We start from the raw sequence: 13,809 nt of genomic DNA on the forward strand, positions 1-13,809 counted from the left end.
GGAAGGACCTGGGAGCGATCAGGCCCCCAAGAACCGCAATATCACCTTACTTTGGGGAAGAATGTCCGGGTGACAAAGTGCTTGTACTCCAGGAAGGGGATCCCCTGGCTGCGGTTCAGCTCCTTGGTCAGGTCTGTCATGTCTGTCTGCAGCTCTGCAAAACCTTACGCAAAGAGACCCACAGATGGTAAAAGCTCCATCCTCAACCAGCCGAAGCTGTGAGCAGGCAGGCTGGCAATGGAACACACGAGCATGTCTCAGCTCTGCCTCCTCCAGCCCTTCCCTCCAGGTTTTCTTGAAGCGCAGCAGATCACCATCAGGGTGTACCCATCAGCACTACACATGGTGTCCCTCAGCACAGGGAGAACGTTCTCTGCTGCCAGCAGAGCAGTCCCCAGCCTGGGTCACAGGAGCAGGACCTCAGACCACGCTGCAGAGCCATGCACCACAACAGGGGACAGCAGGTGACAATGCCTGGATTGCTTCTCACGTTGCTCTAGCAGGAGTGTGTGGCAATCTTTGTTGCACCCAGTGGAGAAGCACGCTGAAGGTTACTGTGGCCTTCAAGCAACCCCCTGACATGGCCAAGGGTCATTAGCCCGAGACAAGGAAGGCAGTGGTGCTGATCAGTGGCTTGCCCTACTCAGGCAGCAGGACAGCGGCAGAGCCACCCCTCCAGACACTGAGCCCCAACCACAAACCCTGCTGAAGCTCAAAGATGCTGACAGAAACTCTCTTAAAAAGAATTCTGAACACTTCTACAGAATGGCTCCAATTCTGCAATTCCAGCATTCCCTCCTGCCTCCTCCTTGGTGCCCAGCACGCCAACTTACCTTTGCGGATTTCCTCCCGGATCTGTGACTCCATCTCCTCCATCTGGAGCAGGGTTTTCTGCCAGTAGCGCTCTGCTCTGCGGCTCTTTGTGCAAAACACAAAGAGAGCTGGAAAAGAGGAAGGGAATGAGCTTTGGACTGGGGCTTAGGAGCAGCTGCAGCTGGGATCAGAGCCGTCTTCTGCTGACATGGGTGTAGAAAGCTAAACTCAGTGTTGGTTTAACACCTACAACAAGACTGGTATCTGATCAGGCAGTTCTCTATTATCTGTAAATAAGTAAAACCAGCTGGAATTTAATGATCATGCTGTAACTGTCATCTTCAATTTAGGTCTGGGCTGTCTATATTCAGCTTAACTGTATATTAATGTATTCCAGCTGATTAATAAATACAGATTTTTAAGATGTTTACCACTTGTACCACAGTGTTCATGTCTAACAGTCTTCCCATGCCTCCAGAAACATGTTTCTAATGATGAGTGGTGCATTTAATAAATGGCATGCATTATAACCTTTATTAAAAATAAATTAAATCCCTATTAGAAACACCTTATTTGCTGTGAGTAGGACAGGTTTCTTGCTGCACAGCCATTCTGGGCATGCAATGAGAAGATTCCTAGCCAGAGAACACAGGTGTGCTGCACAGCTTCCAGTGAGGCTGGCAACCTGCTCTGTCTGCTCCAGATCTGCAGCAAAGGACACTTGCTCTGTTCTTTGTGCTCGTTGCCAGGCGCCTGTTGCTGGCTGCTACCAGTGACAGGCCCTTGGGCCAGGTGGACCTTTGGGAAGGTCTGGGACAGCCACGCCTGTGAGCAAGCTCTGTTCAAGTCAGTCTGAGTCCAACACCAGTTCCTCACACCCTTCTTTGTTCTGTATTATAGTAGCTACTAAGTGTTTCGGGGAAAGAGTAAGTTTGTAACTATCCCAGGCTCAAGCGACAGAGCTGAGCCCTGGATTCAGCCAGCAAAGGGTCCATGCAGCAAGAGGCTTGGGTCCTGGGTACTGGCTTGGTCCTGAACAGAGGAGCATGGCTACTTTTTGCACCCAGACCAGTTTCGGATCATGCACAACTGCAGCACTCAGAGGCTTCCTAACTTGTGAGCGAGTCCTCTGCAGTCATTCACAGGCAGTGAGAGAAACCTCGGCACTGCCTGGAAACTCAGCATTCTGCTTCCTTACCTACAACAGAGAGGACCAGCAAGATGCTGCAGATGACGATGGAGACGATGATTGCAGTCTCTCCTCCCCCGAGGTGCAGCATCGCAATTGTATAGTTGAACTTCCCAACTTGGATCTGGCGAGGGAGAAGGAGGGAGGGAAAGCAGGAGCTGAGCCGCACGTTGCCCAGCGGCGCAGAGGCCGAGCGGGAGGGGCTGGGGGCAGCTCAGCAGACCCTGGCCGAGGACACCCTGACCAGGCTGCCCAGCCCACCAGGCTTCACAGGGAGGCCAGGCTGCTCCTTTCAGTGCTGGACCCTGGGGGATTTGGTGTGTCTCAAGGAGCCCAATTCCCTTCCTGAGCGCTCCAATAGGAAGGCAAGGTCAGCTCACACGGTTCTGCCTGCACTACTTTTCCTAGCCAACCACTTCCACTAATCATCTGACTTTGTTACACCTCTGAACGGCCTTTGAATCCCAGCTGCACTCTCCTTTCTCCTCTGAAACGAAAACTGCTGCCACTCAGGAGAAGGAGGGTAAAGAAACTTTAAAAACTTTGAAATATAAATCAAGCAAGGGAATAAAAACAAATAGTAACAAGAGAGAGGAGTAACGATCTTGTGGCTAAAGCAGTGGACTGGGTGTCAGGAGGTGCTGGCTCTGCTCCCAACCCGTACTTCTTGTGACACCAAGCAAAACTGCTTGAGCTCCGTCCTTTGGTCTCCTGATCCCCAGAAGGAAAGAGGCCAACACACATCACAGGCAGGCTGGCAAGTTTACTCGGTGCTGTTTACCAAAGGCTCTCAAGGCCCCTGGGATGAAAGGGTTCAACAGCATCATCTGATAAGGAAAACTCATGACCATGCAAGTCTTCTGCTTCTGGAAATGCGAGTTTCACTTCTCTCAAGGAATAAGAAGCAACACATACTTGAGCAAAAAAATTGAAACAAGGTAGGGAAGAGATGTAATATGTGATTAGGTGGGTAAATTATGGTCAGCCCTTAGCAGCTACAGCAAAATAGTGCCCCAAAGAGGGCTTTCCCACTACATCCATCAAACATCAAGTAGCACAGCTCCATGCCCTCCAGGAAATCCCAGCCCTTGCTCCAGGGAGCACTGGTGTGGGCACTGATGCTGCCAGCTGAAGGCATCTGGACAGGCCTGGAGGTTTCCCCTGCACTGCTCCCTGCACAGCCCAGGGGGAAGGACGGCCCTTGCCAGGCAGAGCCACCTCCTGCAGCACCCCCAGCTGCCTGGCAGTGCCCATGGCCATCCTGGCTCTCCAGGAGAGAGAACCACCCTCAGCACGGGGCCTCCAGTCCCCAGAGCCATCCTGGACACACACCTGGGGCAGGGAGCCTGGCCCTGTCTGACCAAAGCCATTACCAGTGTGACAGGGGCTGCTGCAGCCTGTGAAACAGGCAGCAGGCAATAACACACCATGGATGAAGGTTTAATAACTGTGCACAGATGTGAATACAGGTTCATTATTTAGCTGCACTCTCATTGCTGGTGCACTCTTAACAGCTGTGTGATACTTTAGGACTAGGCATCACTCTCTTGCTTCCTCAGGACTGGCTAAGGCACTGCACTGCCCTGAATGTTTCATGTCAAACCAAGACTAGCCAACTCATAAATTCCTTTTCTTCCCCAAAGGGATTTCCCTGTTTCTCATTTCTCACTGAAACCAAAATTACCCTATTTAAAATTTCCACTAAATTGACTTGGGAAATTCTGCTACTTCTGCATTTCCATGTTTCCAGTTTGCAACAGAATTTCATACACCACAGACTGCAGCCAAGGAATTGGACAGCCCTGTCAGTGGGCGGGTGGTGCATCTTTGTCCCTCTCCTCTGGGCACTCAGCGCCCTCAGCCCCTGCTCTGCCTCTGCAGCCTCCCACCCCCACTGTTAACACACAGATGGGGAGGGGGCTGCAGGGCCTCACACCATGGAGATGGAGGCTTTTTCTCTCCAGATACAGAGAACCATAACCACATCCCTGCGTGGCCATGGGCTGCACTTGACATGAGGGAAACCAAGGGCAAGAAGTTAAGCCCTCTGTGGAAATAACAATGGTAACAAAGTACTGTGAATTTTGCAGACACAAAGATGAACATCAGCCCTGAACACCAAACTCTGCAGCAACAAAATGGCAGACCCTGGGAAGCAACATGAAGGTTTCCAGCCCTACATCCCCCTCTTGCCCTCCCCAGCCACACACAAGGACACATTTCCAGTGGCTTACTGCAGCTTGGTAAGGGTGGGACTCTCCTATTCACTGGAAGCTCCTTTACTGGCATGAGGAGGCCAGCTGAGGGGAAGCTGATGGAAATCCCCAAACAGATCTCATGGGGGGCAGAAAGAAAATTACTGCAAGTGACAAAAACTCACATGCCCGGGATTTTGCAGTGCTGGACGAGAACTGACCCAACCCCCCCAGCAGGCAGCAGAGTCACGTCAGCAGGCAGCTGAGGTGGCCCAGGGCTCAGGGCAGCTCTGCTCCGAAACCCGCCAGGGACAGCCCGTGTGCAGCGTGCCGTGTCCCTCCTGCCAGCTGCGCGGCCTCTGTGGGGCAGCCTGTGCCTGGTAGGTCCTGCCTGCAGGCAGGGGTGGCAGCAGGGCCCCTTCTGTCCTCCCTCCTGTCCTGTCCTGCACTCTGTTGTGCAGGCTCTGGGCACTCACCGTCACCGGCAGCTGTCTTTCCGAGGTGCTCAGAGACTCGTTGACAGAGCAGTGGATGACTTTGTCCGAAACAATCTGGATCTCGCAGGAGATAAGGCCAATTTTCACTTGGTACTCATTGCTTTCCAGGCCCAGGTTGTCAGGCTCTTTCTAATGACAAAAATAGAATCAGGATGTCAGTTTTCAGAGTAGCAGTTGGGATTGCAATGGATTTTCCTGCTTTACTTTCCATATTGCCTGCTGTTTTTCAGACCTGAGACCACTCTCACTCTCCAAGGACATTTTTCCAGCACTCCACAGGAAACTCAGAACGCGCCCATTCCCCATTTTCCTGTTTTCCATTCCTCCCTCAGCGTGGGGCATAGGACGAGCAAGCCCCTTGTGGAACCTGGAAAACTCTGCTTATGATCTGCCCTGGCTGTGCACCAGAGATAAGAATCTCAGCGCCCACCTGGGAGGGGGGAAGGATGTACAGCAGAGGAGATGGCCAAGGGATGCTCGGCAGAGCCTGAGAAAGGGGAGTGCTTTTCTGAAGCACGTTGCAGCCAGTGAGGATATCCTGCAGTGAACAATGGCCTTTGAATTACTATTGCACATTGTCCAAGCCACTCAATTGCTGTATCCCAACTTCCTCGTTAACTGAGCTGAATTCAGTAGCCAAAAGAGAAGAATGCATGACCTGTTTCTGCAGGAATAAATATCTATTGTCAGGACATTCTGGAGGACCTGCCTGATTTCAGGCCAGTGCATTATCACTCTTTTTCATACGTCCAGTATTTTATTTAGCTTCTTGATAGTACATCCTTCAAATATAGCTCTGTCGTCATGCCTCAAAGTGCATCCTCAGGTCAGGCAGTACCAAGAGAGATGCAAGAGCATCAGCTGAGAAAGAACTGCTTGGTCTTGAACAGGTCCTGCCTCTCCCATCCTCATTCCCCTCTTCTCCCTCCTGCCTTTGTGGACAGTCACTGTGCTGGCACGTAGGACTGAAGAGCTTCCCCGTGGGGAGCAGGCAACACCCCAAAAAGAGCAGAGCTGTAAATGTCACTCTCTTACATGTATGACCAGAGTTAAGGGCTCGCCAGGATGGTGCTTGATCCACTTCTCCTTCTTGGCTGTGAAGAACTGGGGATCAGCATAGTACTCCAGGCTGAACTTGCTGATGTGCAAGAGCTCCTCAGGGTACATCTCCTCATCCAGGGCCGGGCGGTCATCTGTGTAGAGGCGACCGTTGAGGTAGAAATCGACAGGGGCAGGCTTGCTCCCCACAGTGGTGTTGCAGGCTGCTGGAGAGGGGCAGGTGATGATGGTGTCGGTGTGAACCTTACAGCTCTGGAGGCAGGAGAGAGCATCCACATCACAAACCTGACCTCCTGAGTGCTCCCACCCAGCCTTGCCCTCAGCCCAGTCTGCAGCATGCAGGCTGCTCCCAGCGACCAGCCAGACCCTGCAGGACACACACCACTTGCTCTCTGCCGATGCCACGGACCACCATGGACACGTTCTGGACCAGCTCAAAGCCTCTTCCTTCCAGGGTGATGATCCTGCCCCCGCTTTGAGGAGAAGAGAAGAAAGACAGGGAGATTGCAGAGGACAGTACAGACAGCAAGGTGCAATGGGTCTCCCTGCTGTCATTTTCCCAGGGATGTTTCCCAGACACTTGTGCAGAAAATGTAACCCAACAGCCAAGGTCCTCCTCCTACTTGCAGCAAGCATCCACACTGCTGCCAAGCTACTGGGGAAGGAAGAAGGAGCAGCAGCTGCTGGACCTTTGGTCAGCCCTGGGCTTTCCAAGCTCCACTGAAGAGAAAGGTGAGATCTCACCACAGTATCCAAAGGAACAGGAGCTTGGGAGCTCCACAGAGAGACGTGAAATTGAAAGCAACGTGCTTTAAAAATTAAATACTGCGACCTCAGGGAAGGCTGAAATCCAAGATTACAAATCTCAGTTTACCCTCCAGCAGTTTGACTGCCAAGAAAAATCCTCACAGAGCCCCTGCCTGGACCTCCCTAAAGCACCCACAGGTGTCCACAGTATGGTTACCCAGGCTTAAACACACTGAAATGAGCTATGGACAGTCCTGGTGTGTGAGACCTTTTCTATCCCAGTGCTGGGGTACCCTGAAGCAATCTAAGAGCACTCCACTGGTACCTGTCAGCAAGGCAACATGTCACCCCCCAGGGCAGAGAAAGCCCCTTTCTCCCTGTGGGACCCTCTCCCACCAGCCTGGAGCCAACCCTCTCTTTTGCAGGCATGTGCAGACATGTGCCAGCTCTGAAATGGAAGTCATGATGCTCCAACAGTGTGGCATGGGGTCCTGATCCCATGCCTTCCAGCTGGGCTTCCATGACTCCAGGGGCTCCTACTCAGGGTTTGCTCAGCATGTGCTCTGCAGCTGGGTGGCTCCAAGGCACAGGCAGGGTGAGCTCGCAGGCCACACCAGGATACTCCAGTCAGCCCTGCACTGGGATGGCAGAGCACTGCTCACTTCTGCGCTCAGCAAAAACAACGAGGCTGATCTCAGCAAAGGCCACAAATCTTGTCAGACTTGGCTGTCTCTGTCGGCGGGGGATCTCACCTGATCTGGCTCTTTTTGGGGTTGATGTCTGATATAACTGGGTTCTTCTCATACTTGAACGTGATGTTGTCGCTGGCACAAGACTTGTTCTCGAACTGAATGCAGAGGCGCACGGCCGTGGCGAGCTCGGCGGCCGGCATGGTGCAGGTAATGGTGCTGTCGCTGCGGCTGCGGGGAGAGCCAGGGTCAGGAACCCAGGGAGCAGGAATCCACAGAGCAAATGGAGCCAGGACCACAGCCCTGAGCCCCTGGGGAAGCAACCTGCTCAGCACAGACAGGCAAGGAGCTTCCACTCACATGCCAGTCACATACTAATTACATTGCCTACTAACAAGCAATTCTGAGCCAGTAACATCCCGGGCTGCCAGAGTGAGCTCCCATACATCCCAAGAAAAAGTGCTGGCTCCTACTTCTTCCCACTGGTGGGATGGGAACACCCAGCAGGAGGGGTTTCTTCCCACCAGTTTGTTGCCGCAGGAGCAGGTCCCTGTGCATGCAGGTGCCTCCTGCCTCCAGCAGATCTGGGAACAAAGCCCATGTCTGCTTCCCTCCCAGGGTTTTGGTCCCAGTCCCAGACCACCCAAGGGTCCTGGCAGTGTCAGGCACATGAGAAGCATTTTGTTTGCTGCTGGTGGCTGTCACACAACATGGCAACACCGACATCATCACTTTGCCAGGAACACTGGCCTGGCCCTGGCATCAGGCACTGCACTGCAGCTCTGCCCCATGCAGCCCATGCCAAGGTGCCCCATACCCAAACCCCAGCACTTCCTGATCTCTCAGGACAGTATCATCCTTCCTAATGCTTTGGCTCCTGCTCAGCACCAGCCCCCAGAACCGGTCCCACCTGAGGTCAGTGCACTGCTTGGAGGCATTGACGAGGACACGAAGCTCAGAGCCGACGTCCAGCCTGCTGCCTCTGATGGTCACTCTGGTTCCACCAGCCTTTGGGCCATTCAGGGGTACTATGGACTGCACCACGGGAAGCTAAAAACAAAGGGGAGATCTAGTTTAGAGGCCAGTAAAGTCGCATTTGGATACTCCATACTGCAGGTGGAAATTGTTTCAGTAAATGTAAGTATCCAGTATTGTGAGGCTCTGAAACACTAGCACAACAAAAGCTTTTGCTGGCAGGTTTCAGAACAAGGAGAGAGGTACAAGTGCTGAGTGAGGTAATGCAAAATCTCTGTGACTCTCTGCAGTCCCTAAATTCTGGCAATAAATGAGACAGGAGTCCAAACTGGAGCCCAGGATCTCATTAGACCCTTGAGACTGGCAATGGAAGATCCAGAGCTGGTAACATCTCAAGGTCCATCAACAAAAGGAAATTTCTCCTCCATTCCAGCCCTTCCAGATCCATTTCCTCCTGAATGTGAAGCTAATGCTAAAGCCGTACTGGATGATGGCCTTCAGATCTGTGGAAACAGCTACCTGGGTCTAGATAACTGAGTATCAAACTCTTTCTTAAGGAAACTTCAAATCTGAATCTCTTGAGGCAACAGGAACTAAGAAGGAAGTTACTTCGCCTCTCGCCATTTTCAGCAGAAATTATCGTGTATGTTATCTGCATTTGCAGCCCCTGAAAATCTTCCTGAGACTCATGAGCTTGAGGCTTTGATAAAGCACCACTGAACCCTCATGGCTGCTACACAGGGCACCCCGGGAGAGTCTGCTGGGCCACCTCCCTGCTCTGGTTTGGATATAACACCCAGGGCAGAGCAAATAATGATTTCAAGACCCTTTCCTAAGGCTCTTGTAATCCCCTGTCAAACAGCACAGACCCTGGAGGCTCGAGGCTGCTGGGCTGGCTCAGCCCCACAGCCCAGCCCTGGCTGCTGCCACAGAGCAAACCCATTTCTGACCATTGCCCATTTCCACAGGATTCATTTCGTTAATCAGTCTTTCTCTGAGTGCCTGTAGGCAGCTGTCTCCTGCCCTTGGACCCTAAATGATGCTTTTAAATCTGCAGTTACAACAGCAGCAGAGAGGATTATTCATGTCCCCCAAAGCTCTCCAGTTCTTGCCCTCAGCAAGAGCCAGTGGCTGTTGCTCTCAGTGCTCTGCCAGCACTGACGGCCTCCATCGCAACTTCTGCAAATTCAGCTCATTTGGCAAACTCAGCTCATCCTCAGCCTGCTATAACATCCTGGAGAAGGCTCTTGATCATGTTTCTCCCTCCTCCTCAGAATTACAGCTGAATACTCTCTCTTCTACATATATCTAACAGGGACTTTAAAAGATGTAGCACACACAGAGTATTTGATATTTTGTAAGTGTCTTTCTCTGGAAGGGCAGCTCTAAAAGCCTTTTAGATTTTTTCAGGTAAACTACTATCAATGCTCAAGCTCAGGTCTCACCAAGACTGGCCTTGTGTGGTGTAGTCTGCTCCATCTTCAGGCCATCATAAGTGAGAGCGGAATCAACGGAACTAAACAGTATTGCTAGGTTTGCAAATGGTGCAGGAGCCACTTTTGGTATGGAGCAGAGCAGCAGCTACACATCACACAGCTTCACACCCTGACATGCACAGAGCAGGACACTGCCTCATCCTTCTCCAAGCTTTGCTGAGACAGACACAAGACAGCTTTCTGCTGTGCCACCCAAGCAGGAAAGGGCTCCTCTCCTGCCCCAGGGAGGACGGTCTTTGCCACAAGCCTGCCTGGGAGCTGCCAGCACACAGCTCTCATGGACCTGGGCTGAGCTCAGTGACTGGCTGGGGCTCCTCTTGCTTTGTTTACTGCCAGTGCTTTTACAGGTGTTTCCTGAGAGGGCTCTTCCTTGCATGCCAAAAGCTGGTGAAGAAGCTGCCCAGCCCCTTCCCACTCTTCGGGCCCTTCTCCCCTTTGTCAAGAAGACAATCGGCCTGGCAGCAGGTGATGTGGCCAAGTCAGCACACACATCCTGATGGCAATGCACCAGCAACCCCAGACCCAAGGTGCATTATGGGGTCGTACCCCAGCGGTACCTTGCTCTGCTACAGACTGCTGGATCTCCAAGACATTTTGGATGTCAACATTGATGCCTGGTAACAAGGGAAATGGGTCCTAGAGCAAATGTCCTCCTGGGAACTTGAGGGAGCTTGTAGGGAAGAGAAGAGCTGCATGGACTTCTTTCATGTTTATAGAGGTGAAAGTCATCTTTGTGAGATGGTACAGCACAAAGCTATAAAGGGCTTTTCTTAGAATAATGCCACAGGGTTAGTTCAAGTATATTATTCCCATGCAAAAGCTAAGACAATCCCTGCAGCAAAAAGCTATCAGTCCTAAATAATGTGAGTACACGGTACATAACTCACCCAGCACAAAGAGACCTTACAAGTCTGAAAATATCTCACAGGTTGTAATGGCACTTTAGCAAAAGAGGAGGAAGAAAAATGAGCTCCTTTTTCTAGCAGGAGAAATGACAGTAGAGCCAGGAGGAGTGACCAGCCCCGCAGGAGCTGAGGCCAGCAGCTGTGCTGCAGTCCTGCCCGTGCCGCAGCCTGCAGCTGACGGCCTCGCTCCCGTCACCACGGGCACGGACACAGGCCAGCTGCTGGGCAGGGCCCTGAAGCTGCTTCTGCTGGGTCCTCTCCCTAAGCCAGCTGGGGGCACAGGGGCTGCAGGGAAAGCCAGGGCGAGAATCACATCCAGGAGGCAGCTACTCACCACGTAGGAGTATCTATCCCTGGACCTCCCTTCCCGGCTGACATTAACTGTCACCACATCAGAAAACGCCTCCTGAGCCTCCCCGGTCTGGCACACGATCCTGGGGATGGGAAAGGGGAGGTTGGGAGAGGCCGCTGGGAAGGGGGTGAGCAGCAGGGACAGGGACAGGGGGCACGAGGGGGACAGGGACGTGCCCCCGACACTCACGCCTCAGAGACGAGGTATCTGTGGGGCAGCGGCGCGCAGGGCACGCTGCCGATCCAGACGGCGCCCAGGACGTCGCTGAGGCGGCGGCCCAGGTTCCTCCCGCGGATGGTCAGCAGGGTGCCCCCCTCCAGCGGCCCCCGCTGCGGCTCGATCTGCGGCACCGAGACACCAGTCAGGGGAGAACCACCAGGGAGCTTCTGCCCTTCAACCCTGCGCCTGCACCCAGGTCCACCTCCCACTTAGCCCCGTCGTGAGGAACACAGACCTCGCTCCTCACCTTCCTGCTCCCCCCACAGTGGGCCCACCACCTCGCCCCCCTTGCTGCAGCTTTGCCATTGAGAAGCCACCCCTGGGTTTGGTACTGGCGTTTGGTCAGGAATCACTGCAGCTGCAGACACATCGGAACGAAACACCTCTCCTTTCACACCATAGCTTCAAATGGAGTTGGGGCAGAGATGGCCTGATGCCGTTCCACCACACGAGGGGCAGCCCTGGGCTGCGTGGCAGCATTATTCAGAGGGTGAGACAAATCCCTCCAGCTCAGAAATGGCTCTTTTCCCTTTGTGAAGGCAAGGGGACATCAAGCCAGCACAACGTGCCTGGTGGCACCAGCTGGCCATGCTGGCCAGGGCTGGACAGGACCCACCACCGAGCTTGATGTTCCCCCTCCCTCCAAGAAGGCTCTGCAAGGGCTTCTTTGCCTGACTCTGGAGCATTGGGATTTACCAGCTACTATTTGCTAAGGAAACAGCAAGAGTTCTGCAACACTGCAACCTAAACTCTGGTTTCCTTCCTTTATGTTCTGGTGAGCTGCTGATAACACTGGATGTGTGCGGGGGAAGGACAGGCTCTCAGGGGGCAGCCCTCTCCCATGGTGACAGGGTGCTGCAGTCCCTCCATGCAGTGGTACAGCACCCAGAATTTGAGCGGGTATTTCTGCACACCTCCCTAAGAACAGAAATCCCACATCCTTGCTGATTTTGATGTTCATATTAGCTGTTTTGCCTCTCCAGCTTCTCCCTTCCTAGGGAACTCATTTTAAGATTTGCTCTATATACTTTTTTTGCTACTTGTCAGGGACAAATTTGTTGGCTCATAGCATACCTCTAAGCAGAACCCCAGATCCAAACACTCCCAACAAACATTCATTTGACTGCAATTTAAGTAAGACTCATTTCAAAAGGCCTAATGCCAAAAGGTTCCTCTGTCACTCTTCATCTCAGCAGAACTGCAGAGCACATGTGCCTGGAGATAGTGCTCACGTTCACATTTCAGCTATGCTCCATTAAACACTATTCCTGATAAGAAGCCTTCAGCCAGCCCTACAAATCCTTCTCACTTTTAGCAACCCCAGGAAATCTGGGACATTTGGATTGTGCTGGTGCTGTTTTTCTCACTAACATGATGAAGGCTGGATCTCATCACTAGCAGGATGTCCTTGGCACCAGGTGTCTCAGCAGCACAGAAAGTCAGTGTGTAATTCAGTGCTGGTCCTGACCCTGTCAGGTGCCAGTGACAAAGCGTGGCTCCCCTCAGCCCCGGCTGGGGACAGTGCAGCCATTGCAGCCCCTGCACTGCCTGCCGTGCCACATGTGCCCTCCCTCTCCTGTCTGGGTCTTACCTTCCTAATCTCAGGAGCTGGGCAGGCGTCCGAAACGTGCTGGGGCTCGCTGTGCAGCCTGCAGCTGGAGCTGCTCTCGCTCCAGACGCAGCGGTGCCCCAGGTCCTCCCTCCCCAGGCACTGAGAACAGTCCGTGCTCCCTGTTGCACAGTTGTACACCTCCACTAAACCAGAGACAACAGAAGGTGTAAGCTCCTGGGCCTGAGGCTTTCATAGCTTTGCTCAGCCTGAGGCAGACAAACATCCCCCCGCTCACCCACCCCCAGCTACATTAATCCAGGCAACATCTGAAATCCAGCGGATGAGCAGAGCAGCTTGCACATAGAGCAAGATGAGGCAGCACTTGGCTGCCTTCCTGAAGATTTCCCAGAAGGACTGGGTGCTTGTTCTCACTGCAATATAATTTAGCACTTTCGTTTCCTTTTTCTTCCCCTTGGAAAACAAACAACACCCAAACTCGGAACCTTTTGTCAATTTCTGCTACATGTTTCCAACTCTCAGCATCCACAAGGGAAGCCACTTTGCAAAGCTGGCTCCATCCTGTTAGCAAAGCAATCACATTGCCTCCACACTCTGACAAGAATCGGATGGTTACAGTGCTCTGTACAGTGTTTACTTTTCCTTTCCTTCCCCCTGGTGACCACAGGCCCCTTTCATTGACTTCTCCCTTCTGATCTGCTCAGCTCAGCTTCCACATCATTTTTCTACACCGCTTTCACCTCTATTTAGCTGGTGCCCTAGGTTACATTTCCTCTCCAGCCTAAAGACTTCTACTGCTGGAGTGTGGGTATCCGCTGAGATAAACAGCCAGAAACACTCAGGAAACGTTGCTTTCACACCCTTTTTTCCCAGAGGAGACATTGCAGGAGAACATAAAACAAAGAAACAGTCACACTTTGCACTTCTGCTCACGGGAGGTTCTCAAGGCGCTTCATAAGCAGCTACAGAATCCCCCAGCCTTCAACAGTCCTACCTGTGCTCCTGCTAATAAAACGTCATCAGCACCACAAAAAAATGAGCTTATTTCACCTCATCTTAAGTCCCAGCAGTGAGTTACACTGGCTGGTTTTCCACTCAACAGC

General features: G+C 52.6%; 1 protein-coding gene across 1 annotated transcript in view; it reads right to left on the reverse strand.

The window, feature by feature from the left end:
* Positions 1-13,809, reverse strand: part of PLXND1 (plexin D1) — a 69,234-nt gene that overhangs the window by 24,306 nt on the left and 31,119 nt on the right. The window contains exons 12-22 of the mRNA XM_051627580.1: positions 12,728-12,891; positions 11,107-11,258; positions 10,900-10,999; positions 8,100-8,239; positions 7,253-7,420; positions 6,136-6,226; positions 5,730-6,005; positions 4,674-4,823; positions 2,012-2,126; positions 834-941; positions 51-163 (exon numbers count right to left, since the gene is read on the reverse strand). Coding sequence (XP_051483540.1) covers positions 51-163; positions 834-941; positions 2,012-2,126; positions 4,674-4,823; positions 5,730-6,005; positions 6,136-6,226; positions 7,253-7,420; positions 8,100-8,239; positions 10,900-10,999; positions 11,107-11,258; positions 12,728-12,891 — 1,577 coding nt within the window. The remainder of the gene's footprint in view (positions 1-50; positions 164-833; positions 942-2,011; positions 2,127-4,673; positions 4,824-5,729; positions 6,006-6,135; positions 6,227-7,252; positions 7,421-8,099; positions 8,240-10,899; positions 11,000-11,106; positions 11,259-12,727; positions 12,892-13,809) is intronic.

Source organism: Apus apus, chromosome 9 (assembly GCF_020740795.1).
Source record: "Apus apus isolate bApuApu2 chromosome 9, bApuApu2.pri.cur, whole genome shotgun sequence".
Taxonomy (NCBI): domain Eukaryota; kingdom Metazoa; phylum Chordata; class Aves; order Apodiformes; family Apodidae; genus Apus; species Apus apus.